The 17,814-nt window shown below is 57.1% G+C and overlaps 1 protein-coding gene across 3 annotated transcripts; it reads right to left on the reverse strand.

Moving 5' to 3' along the window:
- Positions 1-213: 213 nt before the first annotated feature.
- Positions 214-17,577, reverse strand: LOC133360037 (DBIRD complex subunit ZNF326-like). Of its 3 annotated transcripts, none has more exons than XM_061578608.1 (15): positions 17,484-17,577; positions 15,388-15,424; positions 14,541-14,817; positions 14,137-14,353; positions 13,870-13,895; positions 13,444-13,480; positions 12,561-12,586; positions 12,401-12,440; positions 11,559-11,589; positions 10,664-10,811; positions 7,147-7,894; positions 5,684-5,814; positions 3,628-3,723; positions 2,028-2,603; positions 214-821 (listed from the first exon to the last, which is right to left on the reverse strand). In XM_061578608.1, exons 1-15 carry the CDS (start codon positions 17,500-17,502, stop codon positions 651-653), a joined length of 2,580 nt encoding a protein of 859 aa, XP_061434592.1. In that variant the 5' UTR covers positions 17,503-17,577; the 3' UTR covers positions 214-650. The 3 variants fall into 3 exon arrangements, with proteins under 3 accessions (XP_061434592.1, XP_061434593.1, XP_061434591.1); XM_061578609.1 differs by having other exon boundaries at positions 664-821; positions 2,324-2,603; XM_061578607.1 differs by having other exon boundaries at positions 680-2,603.
- Between the last annotated feature and the right edge of the window lie 237 nt (positions 17,578-17,814).

The following is a 17,814-nucleotide window of genomic DNA, read 5'->3' on the forward strand; positions in this document are numbered from 1 at the left end:
TCTGTTATGCGCTGTACCTACGTCAGTCAATACACGTGTGTTGCCTCAAGCTCGGCCGTCCCTGTCGTCACTACATAAAAACATTTGATGTTTCGCACTCTTACGAGTCCAGTTCATCACGAACGCGCAGCACACGAGGGGGTGGGTGGCCAGCACCACGCCCGGCCGCCTTTGTCTCCCCACACACACAAGCACGCGCGCGAGAGTGAGTCGGACAGGTGCAGGAGGAATTTAATAATTTTAATGGCCGACGACGGAATGTCAATGACAGCAACTACTGACGGCTGCCGTGCTTTGTAACGAACCGGGTGAGAACCGAGATTCACCAAATCTTACAAGCGGTGAGTGGGGGGGGGGGGGCCTTGTGGCGAGGGAGCTTCTCACAGAGACACGTGGGCGCCGCGGGTAGCGAGATGTTAACTACCTCGCCTGGTACGCAGGAGGTCGTGGTGTTTGATCCCGACCCTGACGCCTGCTGCTGTATATTCGGAGTTTGCGTCTCTCTCCCCGATGTCGCGTGGATTTTTCTCGGGTTCCTCCGGTTTTTCCCCTCCACAATTTCGAACCGACGTCACCGTGCTCAAGCGCATTTGGCTGCTACTATGAATGTCCACGTGACGATGACGCCATCAACCACTCTGTCGACGCGATCATTTGCGGTGGCCAAGTCCCGCTTGTGAAAGAGCCACACAGCTCGGTGGGGACCTCGTCTGGTTAAGCGACAACCTCTCCCCTCCTCTCTCGCACCCAACCGCCACCACCGCCACCACGACCACCACAACATCCAACGGCTCCTTCCGCGCCCTCTCACCGCTTCCCTGCTAAAATCACAAAGGGTGGGCGGGGTGGGGGGGGGCAGGGAGGGGGGGGCAGGGTGGGGTGGGGGGCAGGGTGGGGGGTGGGGGGGGGCAGGGTGGGGGGTGCCACCGTTTGAAACCGCGCAACTCGATCGTCCACAGCAACCGCTTTGTCCACATCCGAGCCAGCAGTTGCGCAACGGAGGGTTGGGTGGGGCACGGAGGGTTGGGTGGGGCACGTGACGGGGCCGCCTACGCCTCGCGCAGCTCCACCACCCCTCCCCCCGCCCGCCTCTCAATCGGCATTGCGACGGCCGCGAGTTTGGCGAACGCGGCGATGAGCCACCGCACATCGGCGAGCGGACCGACGCTTCAACGCTCCGCTCTCGTCCCTGCCGTGTTTGCGACCGGGTTGCGGCAACCGGTTGCGGGGGGCACGGTTTGCGCAAAAAAACGGATTCAGCGGTCGAACGCGAACCTCGAGGTCGTGCGACCGATCGCCGCTGATGAGCGCTCACCACCACCACCGCCACCACCGCCGCCACCGCCGCCACCGCCGCCACCGCCGCCACCGCCGCCACCGCCGCCACCGCCGCCACCGCCGCCACGCGCACGGCAGCGACGGCTCACCCCTCCCTCTCCCCCACCCAGTCCCACGCACATGCTCGTTATAAAATAGTGATTTTTTTTAAAACGGCAACAAGATTCTTCTTCACCACGTCAATTTAACTTCATTATTATTATCGTTCACCGCAAGTTAAAACAACCTGCGGCCTGACGTGACTAGCGGCTTCAAGTTTGGGCGGCGCTCGTCCGCCGACGACGACGAAAATCGACAACAAAAAAAGAGGAAAAGAAACCCCCCAGCGCGAAGGGGTTCTCGTGTGTGTGGAGCGCTGACGCACGAGCGGCGAGCAAACGAGCCGACGACGACGACGCTCGCGACCGTCGACACCGCCACCTCCTCCTCATCTCCCCCCCCCTAGCGCGACAGCCTGACGCGGGCCGCGCGGGGAGAGGGGATTGGGCGCCCCCCCCTCCTCAATTCTTCCCCTTCGCTTTCCCCCGGGTACCACGGCCCCGACCCCTCTTGGGGGTCAGCGCCCTCTTGGGTGCCGCTGCCGCCGCCGGCTGCTGCCCACCCTCCCCCTCCCCCGCCACCACGGTGGGGGGCGCCGCGTCCCCCGCGGGGGGCTCTGCCGTGTCCCCCGTGCTGCCCCCCGCGCCCACCTGACCCTCCGTGGACGCGTCCGGCGCGTCGACGGAGACCGGGACAACGACGGCGTCGCCTTCGCTGCCCACCTCCATCGCCTCCTCCCCACCCTCACGACCCTCCCCACCCTCACGACCCTCCCCACCCTCACGACCCTCCCCACCCTCACGACCCTCCCCACCCTCCCCACCCTCCCCACCCTCACGACCCTCCCCACCTTTGCCACCCTCACCACTCTTACGACTCTCCCCACCCTCACCACCCTCCCCACTCTCCCCACCATTGCCACCCTCACGACCCTCACCACCCTCACCCTGCGATGCGCCCACTGCCCCCTCTGCTGGCTCAGCCTCTGCTACTGCTACGCCGTCCGCATCTCCCTCCCCTGCTTCCTCCTCCCCCGTGCCTCCCTCCACTCCCTCTTTCCCCTCCGCTCCTCCCTCCGCCGCTCCCCCCTCAGCTTCGCCACTCTTGGCAGCAGCGGCAGCGGCGGCGGTGACGGCGGTGGCCGCCTTCCGCTCGCTCTCCTTCTTGGCGTTCTCCACCATCTTCTTCTCGTGCTCCTTGAACTCCACCGAGAAGGGGTCCTCACCCTGCCAACACCACAACCGTCAAAGACGCGCGGCGGCGAGATGTTAACTCCCTCGCCTTGTACGCAGGAGGTCGTGGCTTCGACCCCGACCCTGACGCCTGCTGCTGCTGTATATTTGGAGTTTGAGTGTCTCTCTCTCTCTGTACCCGCGGTCGCGTCGATTTCTCTCCGGGTCCTCCGGTTGTTAGTTTTTTCCCCTCCACATTCAGAATCAGCGTCACGCGTTTAGAGGATTTGGCTGCTGCTATAAATTTCCACGCGACGATTACGATTCGTGGCCAAGGCCGCTTCTGAACAAAGAGCTACGTAGCTCAGTGGGTCTTACCTGGTAAGATAAAAATAGTTTCATGATTGAACAAACCCCACGCCCCCCCCCCAACGCCAAAACAGAATGTTGGGCCAAGTGCTGTTAGCGAGCAGCAGCTGCGAAGGCCGGCACGGCGCGCGGTCGGGGTGGGGCAGAGGTCGCAACCGGGTACCCGATACCCGGCTGGGTACGGGTAGCCGTTTGCGACCCTGGTGCAGCCAGGTACGGGTACGGGTAGGCCGTGAGTCACTGGTGAGTAACGATTTGTCACTCATTTCGGATAGGGTACGGGTAGGGTACGGGTAGGGAACGGGAACCCGTACTCGGCTGGGTATGGGTGCGGGTACCCATTTGCTACCCTGGTGCGGCCGGGTACGGGTAAGGAATCAAAACCCGTTTGCGACCTCTGGGGTGGGTGGCCAGCACCACGACCGCCTTTCTCTCCCCCAGTGACGATGTTCGCCAGACACCGCGCCGGGTGCTCATTTGAGGCCAATTCGACCTACGAGGAGGGGCGGCCTAGAACCGCTTCAGACAATCGTCACCGGAGCGTCGGTGTCGGCCGTCAGCGGGAATCCAACTCGGGTGGCCGGGTCCGAAGCGCGGCACAGCGTCGTCCGCTACGCCGCTCCCGAGAGAGAGGCACCCGGGTCGGGAATCGAACCCAGGCCACTCGGGAAGACGACCCACAGTGGGTAACGTTTGCTCCGTCACTTGCCTTCTTAAATTTCTCAAACATCTCCTCCACGTCCGGCTGGTTGAGGATGCTCCTGGCTATGTGGAGGATCTCCGACTTCTTTTCAAACATGTACTTCTGCAGGAGCACACACACACACAGGGACCACCCGCCTCCAGTTAGCGCGGTTGGCTCCGTACGGTGCGAAACAAAGTTCAATATACATACACACTGAGCATAGACTCAACACTGAGCATAGACTCAACACTGAGCATAGACTCAACACTGAGCATAGACTCAACACTGAGAATAGACTCAACACTGCCCAGACTCAACACTGAGCATAGACTCAACACTGAGCATAGACTCAACACAGCCCAGACTCAACACTGCCCATAGACTCAACACTGAGCATAGACTCAACACAGCCCAGACTCAACACTGCCCAGACTCAACACTGAGCATAGACTCAACACTGAGCATAGACTCAACACTGCCCAGACTCAACACTGCCCATAGACTCAACACTGAGCATAGACTCAACACTGCCCATAGACTCAACACAGCCCATAGACTCAACACTACCCATAGACTCAACACTACCCATAGACTCAACACTACCCATAGACTCAACACTACCCATAGACTCAACACTGAGCATAGACTCAACACTGCCCATAGACTCAACACTGCCCATAGACTCAACACTACCCATAGACTCAACACTACCCATAGACTCAACACTGAGCATAGACTCAACACTACCCATAGACTCAACACTACCCATAGACTCAACACTGCCCATAGACTCAACACTGACCATAGACTCAACACTGAGCATAGACTCAACACTGACCATAGACTCAACACTGAGCATAGACTCAACACTGCCCATAGACTCAACACTACCCATAGACTCAACACTGCCCATAGACTCAACACTGAGCATAGACTCAACACTGCCCATAGACTCAACACTACCCATAGACTCAACACTGCCCATAGACTCAACACTGCCCATAGACTCAACACTACCCATAGACTCAACACTACCCATAGACTCAACACTGCCCATAGACTCAACACTGCCCATAGACTCAACACTGCCCATAGACTCAACACTGAGCATAGACTCAACACTGCCCATAGACTCAACACAGCCCATAGACTCAACACTGCCCATAGACTCAACACTGAGCATAGACTCAACACTGCCCATAGACTCAACACTGCCCATAGACTCAACACAGCCCATAGACTCAACACTACCCATAGACTCAACACTACCCATAGACTCAACACTGAGCATAGACTCAACACTACCCATAGACCGCAACCGAGACCAATAACCAACACGTACAAACAGCCACGTTTGTTCTAACAGGCCACGCAGTGGCGAGGAGCCGGTGCTACCGACAATTGCCCGAGCTCTGCGGTCCTCAATGTATGAAGGCGTTACGGCCAATTAACGAGTGGGAAGAAACCGGAGCGCCCGGAGTAAACCCACGCGTGCGTGCGAGGGGAGAAACACTCGATCCCGAACAGACGGGACAGGTGGAGTCCAGTGTGCCCACCTCCTCATGGCAGAGTCAGGGTGTGGTGGCTCACGGGAAAACGATAAACAAAATTAATCTCTACCAGCTAAGGGCCGGTGAGCTATGTAGCTCTTTTTCAGAAGTGACCTGGCCACAAATGATATCTCAACGAATCGGCTTATCATCATCGTATGGAAATGTATAGCAGCAGCCAAATACTGCAAGCCGCGTGACGTTGATCTTAAAAGTGGAGGGGGGAAAAAACCGGAGGACCCGGAGAAAAATCCATGCGACTTCTGGGAGAGAGAGACGCAAATTCCAAATATACAGCAGGTGTCGGGATCGAGAGCGAACCCACGATGACCTCCTGCATACCAGGCGAGGTAGTTAACATCCCTTCACTGTGGCGGATGCTGGTCACACAGTGGGGGGAGGCGAAATGCCGGAGAGAGAGATGGAGAAATGGAGAGAGATGGTGAGAGATGGAGAGAGATGGAGAGAGAGGGGGAGAGAGAGATGGTGAGAGCGAGAGAGACCGCGACAGGCACGTGCAAGCGACTCGCCTCCCTCTTGTTGACGTGCGACGTCGCCGCCATGTGGCCCTCCACCTCGTGTGCCGACAGGGGGATGTAGACGTTGCAGATGTAGCAGGCCACCACCTCCTCGCGCTGCATCAGATCCTCCAGCTCGAGGCCTGCAGCAGCAGCAGAGAGACGGTGGGAGAGTGGGGGGCGCACAGACGGAGAGAGGGAGAGCGCGGAGGGGCGGCGGTCGGCTGGTGACGGGGACCGGGGGGGCGGCTGCGACGCCAGGCGGGGGAGGCTCTCTCGCTCTCTCAATTCTTCTCTAACCTCTCGGACGCGACTCCGCGGCCCGCCCGTCTGGAACGCTCTTCCCCGTCCGATATTAGGAAGCCGCCGGGAGCTGTGATGAACTTTTAAATCGTCGTCTAAGACGGACAAGCTCACTTGTTTAGAACTGGCCTTTTGTGTTTAGTTTGTTGTCCTTCCCCCGCACCTCCGATTAGCGCGGTTGGCTACATACGGTGGTGCGAAAGAAGTTCAACGTAAACAATGACCATAGACTCAACACTACCCATAGACTCAACACTGCACATAGACTCCACACTGCCCATAGACTCAACACTACCCATAGACTCCACACTGCCCATAGACTCAACACTACCCATAGACTCACACTGCACAGACTCAACACTACCCATAGACTCAACACTACCCAAAGACTGACACTGCACATAGACTCAACAATACCCATGGGCTCAACACTGCCCATAGACTAAACACTGCCCATAGACTCAACACTTCCTATAGACTAAACACTACCCATAGACTAACACTGCCCATAGACTCCACACTGCCCATAGACTCAACACTGCGCATAGACTCAACACTGCCCATAGACTAACACTGCCCATAGACTCAACACTGCACCTCCGACGAGCATGGTTGGCTACGTAGGGTGCGAAAGAAGTTCGTACCGTTCCCAGCAATTGCTGTTAGTGAAGAAGTGAAATGTTACATCAGCCCCTTCATGTCGCATCCTCCACTACACACGATTCCCCGCACACACACACACGCACACACGTACGCACGCCACTAGTTCGGCACATGTCGCATACGTACACACACACACGCAGATACACGACGTCGCACGCGCGCATACGTACACACGCACGCACGCACCCCCACGCACAACGCAACTGGCTGGCCAAGCGAGCGTGGTGGCGCTCATCGACTTTGGGTCTGGCGGCGTGTCACTGCTTTCGCTTTGCTTGTTTTGACTTTTTATTTCGTTTCGGTTTAGAAAAATGCACGAGGGCCCCAAACGGAATTTCCACTCCTCCTCGTTTTTAAACCGCAGAGGGTTTACCGAGGCGCGCGCGCGGGCGGCACCGGAGGGGAGGAGGAGGAGGGGGTGTGGGTGGGTGGCGGGGGGGGGTGGGGGTGAGGACGCGGAGCTGCTCGGCGCTAGTCAGCACTCCCTGCGACAGCCCTCTCCGGTTTACCTGCCAACGGGTCAAAGCTCTGCTCGGCCGGATCAACCGCGGCCTCTCCCGCCTCATTCGTGGCTTCTGCCGGCGCCTTCTCGGCGTCTTGCTGCGCTTCGGCCGACGCCTCTGGCCGCTTCTCCGCCGCTTCCTCGACAGAAGACGACGAGGCTGGCGCTTCCGCACCCTGCGTGGGCGCGGACCCCTCCTCCTCTTTGCGTTCGGCGGCGTCGGTGACGGCGGCGGGTTCGGCGGAGGTGGAATCATCGGCGGTGGTGGCGGCGGCCTCCTCCGCGGGAAGAACAGCAGTGCTCTCAGAGTCTGCCACGTCGCAGGCTTTACCGCCCGTTGTTGTTGTTGTCGTCGTTTCCCCCATTGTTGTTGTTTTCCCCCCCGTTGTTGTTGTTGTTGTTTCGCCGGGCACCTCGGCCGCGACTTCTTCGGTTCCCAAGACCTCGGCCGTCACGGCGGCTGCGACAACGGCGGAGGCCTCTACCACTGTCCCAGTCGTGTCCATCGATTCGTCGTCTTCCCGTTGCGGTTTAGCGTCGGCGGGGAGACCGGCGGCGGTTTGGTCGGCCGCGAGTGCCGGGTCGGCACCGGCCACCTCGACGGCGGCTGTCTCTTCGTCCTCGGCGCCGACATCGCTCAAAGTCTTCTCCTCCTCCTCCTTCGACTTGGAGCTCTGTGGCTTCTCGTGTCGGTTCACTTTGCCATACTCCTTCTTGCGAGTTGCCAATTTCTTGTTTTTCAACGTTATGTATTGCTACAAGACAAGAAGGGAAAATGTAAAAGTAGATCTGCAAAAGATCGCTCTTTCTCGAGTTGTGACTTCGTTGCGCAGTGCCGTTAGGGTTACACGCACGCAGACGCGCACGCGCACACGCTGACGGACCACCCCACAAACCCCTCCCCTCCCCGCCCAGCAACAGCACAAACACGACAACACGGCCCTGGCTTGCTGTGTGCGGGCTGTCTCGCACCCACCCCAGCCCCGGCTCTCCAGAACAACATGCGGCGTGCATCTCAAGCCTACTCCACGCAGACTGCCCCCCACCCCCCACCCCCCACACACACACTCCACCCCCCACACACACATGCCACCCACTCGCCCCCTACTGTGAAAACGTGTGAGCAAACTATAAGCCTAATAAAAACATTGATTTGACCAGGTAAGGCCCACTGAGCTACGATGTGGCTCTTATTCAGAAGCGACCTGGCTATCACGAACCACAGCTCAATCAAGTGGCTCATCATCATCGTCGTCGCGTGGAAACTTCTAGCGGCAGCCACTTACTCTCAACACGTCACGTTCATCCTAAATGCGGCGGGGAAAAACCCGGAGGGGACCCCGAGAAAAATCCACGACACCACGGGGAGACGGACAGACGTGCAAACTCCAAATATAAAACGGCAGGCATAGTCAGGGTCGGGATCGAAAATCTGAGCCTGGGTCGTCGTGCTCAGCACTGACGCTCATCTAAGAGCACACTCGCACGCATGCACACACACGCACGCTCGCACGCACAGAGCTTAGGGGTTATACACGCACATTTGCGAAGGTTCTCTGCAATGTAATTAAGGACAAGCGCTTCACAGAAACAACAAGAGCCCTGCCAGGAAAAAGCCCAAGCCTGGATTAAACACATCCATGGAACATCCTAGACGCGGTCCCTACGATAGAAGATTAACGCTGCTGCTCTTAAGACGAGAGACCTCACGGCGAAACACTCCGCTGCTCCCGACGCGGGCATCTGGCTTGACCCCCTGAATGTGACATTGTAGTTGCTCTGCGTCTTCACCAGAGATCTCTTAGAGCCGACATGCGATATTCACCAACGTCTACACCGAGCTTACCTCTCATCGACTCGCGTTGAGGACGCGCGGTCTAACTGGACCGACCGTTTCATTTCGGCCACAACGGTGTTCAACCCACCATCACCACACCGCAGGTCACAACAACTCACTCGCTCACCCGCTCACCCACTCAACCCCCTAATTCCCTCACTCACCAAACCCACCATCACCACACCGCAGGTCACAACAACTCGCTCGCTCACCCGCTCACCCACTCACCCCCTAATTCACTCACTCACCAAACCCACCATCACCACACCGCAGGTCACAACAACTCGCTCGCTCACCCGCTCACCCACTCACCCACTCACCAAACTCACCATCACCACACCACAGGTCACCTCACTTCTCTTCCCCATCATCTCTTTTCCCCAGCTCTCATGATCTCCTGCCCACTAAACCCTAAACTATTTTTTGTTATTTTACCAGGCAAGGCCCACTAAGCTATACATCTCTTTTTCAGAAGTGACCTCGCACACAACTGACAACTCAACGAAGCGGCTTAACGTCACGTGTTCATTTATAGCAGCGGGCAAATACTCTCAACGCGCGATTCTAAATGTGGATGGGAAAACTGGAGGACCCGGAGAAAAATCAACACGACCATGGAGAGAACATGCCAACTCCAAAGATAAAGCATGCGTCGGGGTTGGGATCAAACCCGCGACCTTCTGTATACCAAGCAAGGTAGTGAGCATCTCCTCGTTGCCGTGGCGCTTTCGGGGATGCGGCTCTCAACGAGGCTGCCAACTTTGAGAGTCCGAGATTCAAGCTCGGCTGGGGTTTCTCATCTAAAAAAGCGAGTAAATGTAGATTTGGCTTCGCAAATGAAGCCACGCTACTTAACCTGGCCGCCTTAAGTATGGCTCTGTACGGCTCGGAGATTCAGCCCAAACCACCGACGATCCGGAGGGTGCCCCTGGGGATCCCCAATTAAGGACGAACGCTTTACTCACGCGGCGCAACCGTCAGACAAATAAAAAGAAAGGAGTCTCCGCATCTCATTCGGAAGGCACACGGCCAAAACCCTACCCACGCATTTCCAACATATGCGATGTAGAAACCTCCGTACCATCGATTAGAAATCTCCAATTAGAAACCTCCCATTAGAACAGTTGGCTTACGTACGGTGCAAAAGAAGCTCAACATACATAGAGAACAACGGGCATCTGCACACGCACATTTACACACGCGCACTCACACACACAAACAGGAAAACACAAACGCACACCCGCGCGCGCACACGCACGCGCACGCACACACGCGCACGCACACGCACGCACACACACACAAACAGGAAAACGCACACAGCCGGGAGAAAATATGGGAGACCCCCTTTGCCCAACAAGTAGGAAGTTGGCTGACGGAGACAACTGTGGGCTGACTACAGTGTTCACTACCAACGGTTATCAGAAGCAATCAACGACATTTCGGTGACCCAGGTCGTGGGTCACTCTTGCGTGCAGGGGACTCGTCGCCGTTTCCGCTCACGCTCGCTCTGCCCTGCTTAGACAAGGTCAACTTGAACTGGACAACGGCAGCAACTGATAAAGTGACGGGGTGGGGTGGTTGGGGGGGCGGGAGCAGAGGGAGGGATGGAGCGGAGGGAGTGGAGGGAGGGAGGGAGGGAGCGGAGTGAGCAGAGGGAGGCGTTGGGGTGCAGGCGATGCAGCCTTACGTGCAGGAAGTCGGACATGCCCTTCTCATCGGGGAAGGCCTCCTTGATGAGGCGCAGGATGAACTGGTGGAAGGGGCTGCCCAGGTGGTATTCGATGTCAGCCTCCTCAGCCGTGCTGTACTTGCACACGGCGCAGTAGTACTGCTGCCTGCAGACATTCATCATTTCGATAGCAAAAAACGTCCCATAGATATCAACTACCGCCCTGCAACGTGTGTTGGTCACCATGGCCACCACGCGCGCTCACGTCAGCTGCGTGGCAGTTCCACCCATCTTGACACAGCCACTCATCCCAACCGGCCCTGCCACTCCGTGGCGCTGACGTCACCGCCCCAGGCGAGAGAGGCTCGTGCCAGGCTAGGTGGCACTTTTGAGGACGTCACGCGTGAAGTTTGCACGGCTTCTCGCTGCTGGCTGGAGGGAGGTCACGGGACCCCAAGCGGATGACCGACTGGGGCATGTGCATGGGGTGCCGGCAGTGGCTAGGAGATGTTAACTCTCTCGCCTGGTATGCAGGAGGTCGTGGGTTTGATCCCGACCCTGACGCCTGCTGTATCTGTGGAGTTTGCGTCTCTCTCCTCTCTCTCCCAATGGTCGAGTAGATTTTTCTCAGGCCGCTCCGGTTTTTCCCTCCCCATGTAGAATCGACGTCGCGCGTGTAACGAGTATTTGGCTGCTGCTATAAATTTCCACGCATGATAAGCCACTTCGTTGAGCTACCATTACGCGAGGCCAGATCGCTTCTGAAAGAGAGCCACAAAGCTCGGTGGGCCTTAGCTGTAGTCCAAACAAACATACGCAAAATATACACTCGCATCCACGTGTCATTATACAATAGGACACGGGGGAAATAGTAATTGATGACATCTGGTTTTACTCTGAATGTGAACCTTACTTGAAGGACTCCCGTCTGTTCTTCATCCGGCCTGTGGAGAGACGTGAAACACAGCGGGGATGATGGTGATTAGAATGCGCGCGCGTAAACATCGTCACTTGCTAGATCACGGTCACAACAACAGTAACAAGAGTGATTTCCTGTCCTCCTGTTTACAGCGCCTGCACAGAGCCAGTGCTGGAAATTCCACATTACTATGGCGGGGGACAAGTCTCTCCACAGGACAACCACACCGTTGAACTTCCTCACTCAAAGTGGTACTCGTTTTAAACATCCCGGAGGGATGATGAGACAAATACACCACTTCATTACGGATCGGTTATCAGTATTTGTTCATGCATTTAACAGGGGCGTAATGTTCAGCGCATGAATAAAGCAGCCCCCGTGTAGGTTACAGACCTAACGACGTTGTGTAGGCGCGTCATCACGCGCTTGCTGCGTGCGTGTGCGCCGCGCACTAATCCAGCGACATCCTTGGGCCACGGGGAACTTCCAAGTTCGACATGCGGACGGCCTGACAAGCCAGCCGGTCTCTCTCTCTCTCTCCACCAAAAACAAAGATTCCCCGTGTAGCCTTAAAAGACCCGAGTTCGATTCCCGCTCACGGCCAACACCAGTGTCGATTATCTGAACCGGTCCTGGGCCTCCTCCCCAAATGAGTACCTGCTGCGGTGTGTGAACATCGCCACTGGCAGATGAAGGTGGCCGTTCCGGCCTTCATAGCCGCTGGCTGCTACTCGCGATCAGCACTTGCCCCTGACGGTCTGCTAAAGGCTACACGGGGGGAGGGGGGGGGTGGGGATCTTTGTGTTGTTGTGGTTGTGAGTGAGCGAGAAACTCACGGCCAGAATCATCGTAGTCCAGCTTCTCAGAGCGCTGCCTCTGTGAACAGACACAGCACAACGATGAGCAGATGCCAACCCCCCACCCTGCACAACCTACAACTGGGTACATTTGTTGTTACATTAACCACGTGACAAGATGAACTCATTGCACACTCACCCCGTGCTTGTCATCTCGGTCGAAACCTGGGCACAGCGACAGGGCAAACAAGGCAAACGTTATTCACACGGACAGGGGACGCCCCCCCCCCACCCAGAGAGCCGCAGGGGAGCGTGAAGCGCCCTGGCGATGCCCACTCACAACTGGGGCGCCACGCAGAGGTCGCAACCGGGTACCCGATACCCGTACCCTACCCGATACTCGGCTACCCGGCCGGGTACAGGTACCCATTTGCGACCCTGGTGCGGCCGGGTACGGGTACGGGTAAAGAATCAAAACCCGTTTGCGACCTCTGGCGCCACGGTGGCAAGATGCCAGCTCCCTCGCCCGGCACGCAGCAGGTCGTGGGTGCGATCACGAACCTCACGACGCCTGCTGCTGCTGTGTGTTTGGAGTTTGCGTGTCTCCCTCTCCCCGTGTACACTGTGTGTGTGCCGGTTGTGTTGTGTGTGTTATCTGTCGTAGTGTGCGATGTTAATGGAGAGTGGGTGCGTGTGATTTGTTGTGTGATGGTTGTGGGGAGAGGCAGTGTTTTGGTTGGCGCCCTGCGCTACCAACCAGGCGACCCGAATTCGATTGCCACTCATGACAGATAAGAGTGGCGAATCTCTGACAGGTATTCGATCTTCCCCTAGGTCGACTCAGGCTTAAATAATGAGCTGGTGCGGTGTGTGCGAACATCAGATATGGGGGAAACAAAGACAGCCGGGCGCGGTACTGGCCACCCACCCCCTCGTGTTGCGTGCCGTGACGACCTTTGTAGGTGCTGCTCGCTAACAGCACTTGCCCCAACAGTCTGTGAAAGGCTACACGGGGATCTTTGTCTCTTCTTGTTGTGACGGTGAAGAGGTGCGATCTGTAGGCAGGTGTGCACTGTACTTACTGCGCCCATCGGTGTCGCGGTCGCTCCTGCTGTGTCTCTGCAAACAAAAAACACGATGAGCGGGTGTTGGAAATTCTACATTCCCTACGGCGAGAGCGAGTCTACCCGTAGCGCACAACCGCCGTTGACCCTTCCCCACACAAAGTGGTGCTCAATGTATTGACCTGGAAAGAGGGATGACAATGATGACAACGATGACAATGAGGACGACGATAATGATGACAACAATTATATTGTTGATGGCAATGCGGTGAGATATAAAGTGATGAGAGAAAGTGATGTGTTATTCTGATACTTTTCACGTATTTATGGGTTCATTTAAGGCAATGCAAAATGAAGGACTCCCGTAAAAGGGCACTTGATGAGGTCGCGACGAGGAGTGGAGTGATGACGCTGAGAAAGCCAGCAAACACCAAACTTGCTCACCTCCTCCTTGTCGTAGCGTTCGTGCTCTGCAGGAGAGAACGGCACAGACACGCTGGTGAGCACTTCACCTGCGGTGCGCTGCTGCTGCTGGTGGCTGAACACAGCGCGAACTGAGACAAAACCGTCAAGTTCGGTAGACCGAGTTTACTCAACGCGGGCAGAGGAAGAACCGGCGCGTGGTTGTAATAGCGAAAGAAGAGCGCCGAGGAAGCGAGTGACCGCACACACGCAGGGCGCACGCACCGTGCGTGTGGGGGCGGGGGCTACCTCTGCTGTCGTCTCGACGCGGTCTCTTGGGCTGCGACCCGCCGGACCAGGAGCGGTCGCGGCGCTGGTAGCTGCCGCCCTCGCGGCCGCCGCGGTCGTGATCCTGGTGGTGGTAGTGGTGCTCGCGCTCCCCGTAGCCGGAGCGCCTGAAGCCGGAACCGCCGCCACCGCCGTAGCCTCCGCCATAGCCGCCTCCTCCGCCATAGTCCCTGCCGTGCTGCACCGAGATGTTCACAAGGAATTTCACTCTGAACACACGGACCCCTTGGCAAGACGCTGGCGCTGACGGTCGTCGCGCCAACGAGCCGCGGGTCGTACTCACGAGCACGAGTGTCAACGAGTGTCAACGAGCGTCAACGAGCCCAAACGCTCGCGCGTCGCGACGGGTCGTGGCGCACCCTCACCCCGGAGGCTGCGGCGCGGTGCGGCGGCCCCCGGTAGTCGCGCGACGAGGACCCCCCGCCGACCCCGCTGCCGCCCCCCTCGTAGTAGTCTTGGCGGCCCCCGTATCCGTACGAGGCGGGCGCCTTGGCTGGGTACGGCGCCGCGTGGTGGCGCTCGTACGCGCGGTCGTCTGAGCGCCACCCGGCGGGTCGCGCGTAGCCCGCGTGGTGAGCGCCTCCTCCTCCTCCTCCGGGGCCGTGGCGGTAGTCGTCCTCCCGGGAGTCGTACGGCTGGTAGCTGCACCGCGTTCACGCGCAGAGACAAGAAGCCCGCGGGCTGTGAACGCGGACGCAGGGCGACGGCGCGTTCGCTCGCAAAGCGGTTCGCGGTTCGGTTCCAGGGCAGGGCGCCCCGAGGTTGGCTATGTATGGTGCAAAAGAAGTTTAACATATGTACATACAGCCCATAGACTCAACACTGCCCATAGACTCAATACTGCCCATAGACTAACACTGCCCATAGCCTCAACACTGTACCTCGGATTAGCACGGCTGGCTACGTATTGTGTGAAAGAAGTTCAACATACATACAGCCCATAAACTCAACACTGCCCATTGCATCTCCGATTAGCACGGCTGGCTGGGTACACGCGTGCGCACAACACACGTCGCTAGCTCGGCAACATAAAACCAGTTTCGTGTAAGCATTAGCAAAATCCCGTGTGCGATGATGCAAAGGTGTCGCGGTCCGAATCGCGTCCCGTGCCAACAGCGCGTGGACAGCGCACCGTGGTGGGAATGGCGGCAGACGCTTGTGAACTGCCGTGAAGGGGAAGGGGAGAGCGAGAACGAGCGTGGAATTACTCACTCCTTTGGGTGACCTCCGCCGTAGCTGGTACCGGGACCTGCGCACGGCGACAGAAACACGTGGCAGAGAGAAAGTCTGAGCGTTATTTATTTTGAATGGCCAGACAGGCGAGTTGTCATTCGCAAGGGTGACCCCCCGTGGGGGGGCTCGGAAAACAACATGCAAATAGAATACAAGTACTGCTGATGCAGTAAACAGGAATCGCACCACTGCAAATCAACTAACCGAAAATACTCAACAACTATTTTAAACTGAGCTTTTTTTATTTCACCAGGCAAGGCCCTAATGAGCTACTACATAGCTCTGTTTCAGAAGTGACCTGGCCACAAATGACAGCTCAACGAAGTGGCGTATCAAGTGAAAGTTTATCGCTCTAAACGCGCGATGTTGATTCTAAATGTCGAGGGATAACCCGGAGAAAATCCACGCGACCACAGGGAGAGACACGCAAACTCCACACACAGCAGGTATCGTCAGAGTCGGGATCGAACCCATGACTTCCTGTATACCAGGCGAGGAAGTTCACATCTCGCCACCCAGCACAAAGAGCAACACGAGCGGATTTCATCGCTCCATCTCCACGGTGGACAGACCCCGGCTGCGGCTCCGAATTTTTCTCGACCGTCACCCATCATATGGACTTGTGAGCAACACAAATATAACTTCATAGCTCATCGGATTCCTCGTCCAGTCTCAATACGGCGGTGCCTCGGCTTACAATGCCATCGATTAACAATATTTAGACTCACGATCCGCCTCCCATAGGGGTCCCATTGTTTCTATTAACGGCAAATGTTCGATTAACGATCATGTTTACGAGATCACGCGGACCCGCCAATTTCGGCCAATCGGAGCAGTCTCTACACTTGCGACGCTGCAGACCTCAGCCAATCAGCGATCGCTTCAGCCATTCATCTTCTTAGCCTCAGGTAAGAATTGTTACTTCATGCACCTGTTAATGCTCTATTAATTATTGATCCGCGTTTCTATTAATATTAATGCTTTAATGTGTTCTTATAACGTTTATGTATTAAATTGCGAGTTTAAATGTCAAGCTATTTTTTTTAGGACGAAAAACATCAACTTCCTTTAGCATGTATTTCCTATGTTCGATCAACGACAATTTCAATAAACGATGGGTTTTCGTGGAACCAATTACCAATATCGTTCACCGAAGGACCGCTACATGGATTGTACCGACACCCAAATTCCGGAAGAGCTGCCCGCGTTTCGGTGGCAATCTTCCGGAATCCGTTCCACCAACAAAAATTGCCATTCCGATTCCGGAAGATCGATCCCTATCTTCACAGCGTCTTCCGGAAGAGCTGCCCGCGTTTCGGTGGACATCTTCCGGAATCCGTTCCACCAACAAAAATTGCTAATCCGATTACGGAAGATCGTTCCCTATCTTCACAGCTTCTTCCGGAAGAACTGTCCGCGTTTCGGTGGACATCTTCCGGAATCTGTTCCATCCACAAAAATTGCCATTCCGATTCCGGAAGATCGTTCCCTATCTTCACAACTTCTTCCGGAAGATTTGCCCGCGTTTCGGTGGACATCTTCCGGAAGCGGCAGACTGCCTGCGCTCACCGTTTGTTAAGAGGGGCCGCCATTTTGTCGCGGCGGCGTCCCCAAAGCGCTGCGCTCCGCTCGCAGGAACCCAAACAAACGAACTCCTTCGGCTGCCCAAGACGATCGCCAACGCGCCGCAATACACCGCTCCCCCCTCACAAAATTCGCCTAGATTCGATTCGACGGCGTGCGAAAGCGATCGCCCGTCGCACGGCTGCCCCAGGGCACGACTACAACTGGCTTCACATTCAGGCGGAACAAGACGGCAAACGCGCAACCGCGTCAGGAGTCAGCGAAGCTGCGTTACCGCCGCGATGTTTACTTTCATATTTGTCGGTGTGGGGGGGGCGAGGGTGGGCATTGCGTCGTTATACGTTGTCACGGTGTCTGGTGTGCAACGACAATGAATGCGTGAGGGGATGACACCGTGGCTCGCTCTCTGCAGCAAAACAACCAACGCCCCCCCCCCTCTCCCTCCATCCCCTCACGACAAACCCGTGGAGGAGTCGGGACCGGCACCTCACCTCGTTCAAAATACGCCATCGCTGTTGTCCCTCGTGACGGGAAGGGGGTCGCTGCTTTGGTGGGGGGGAGCGTGGTGACGTCAGCGCGCTCGCCTAGCGTGGTGACGTCAGTGCGCTCGCTAGCGTGGTGACGTCATCGCGCTCGCTATCGTGGTGACGTCAGCGCGCTCGATAGCGTGGTGACGTCAGCGCGCTCAATAGCGTGGTGACGTCCGCGCTCGCTAGCGTGGTGACGTCAGCGCACTCGCTAGCGTGGTGACGTCAGTGCGCTCGCTAGCGTGGTGACGTCAGTGCGCTCGCTATCGTGGTGACGTCAGCGCGCTGGCTAGCG

This window comes from Lethenteron reissneri, chromosome 67 (genome assembly GCF_015708825.2).
Source record: "Lethenteron reissneri isolate LAM-NWPU_2019-01 chromosome 67, ASM1570882v1, whole genome shotgun sequence".
NCBI lineage: Eukaryota > Metazoa > Chordata > Hyperoartia > Petromyzontiformes > Petromyzontidae > Lethenteron > Lethenteron reissneri.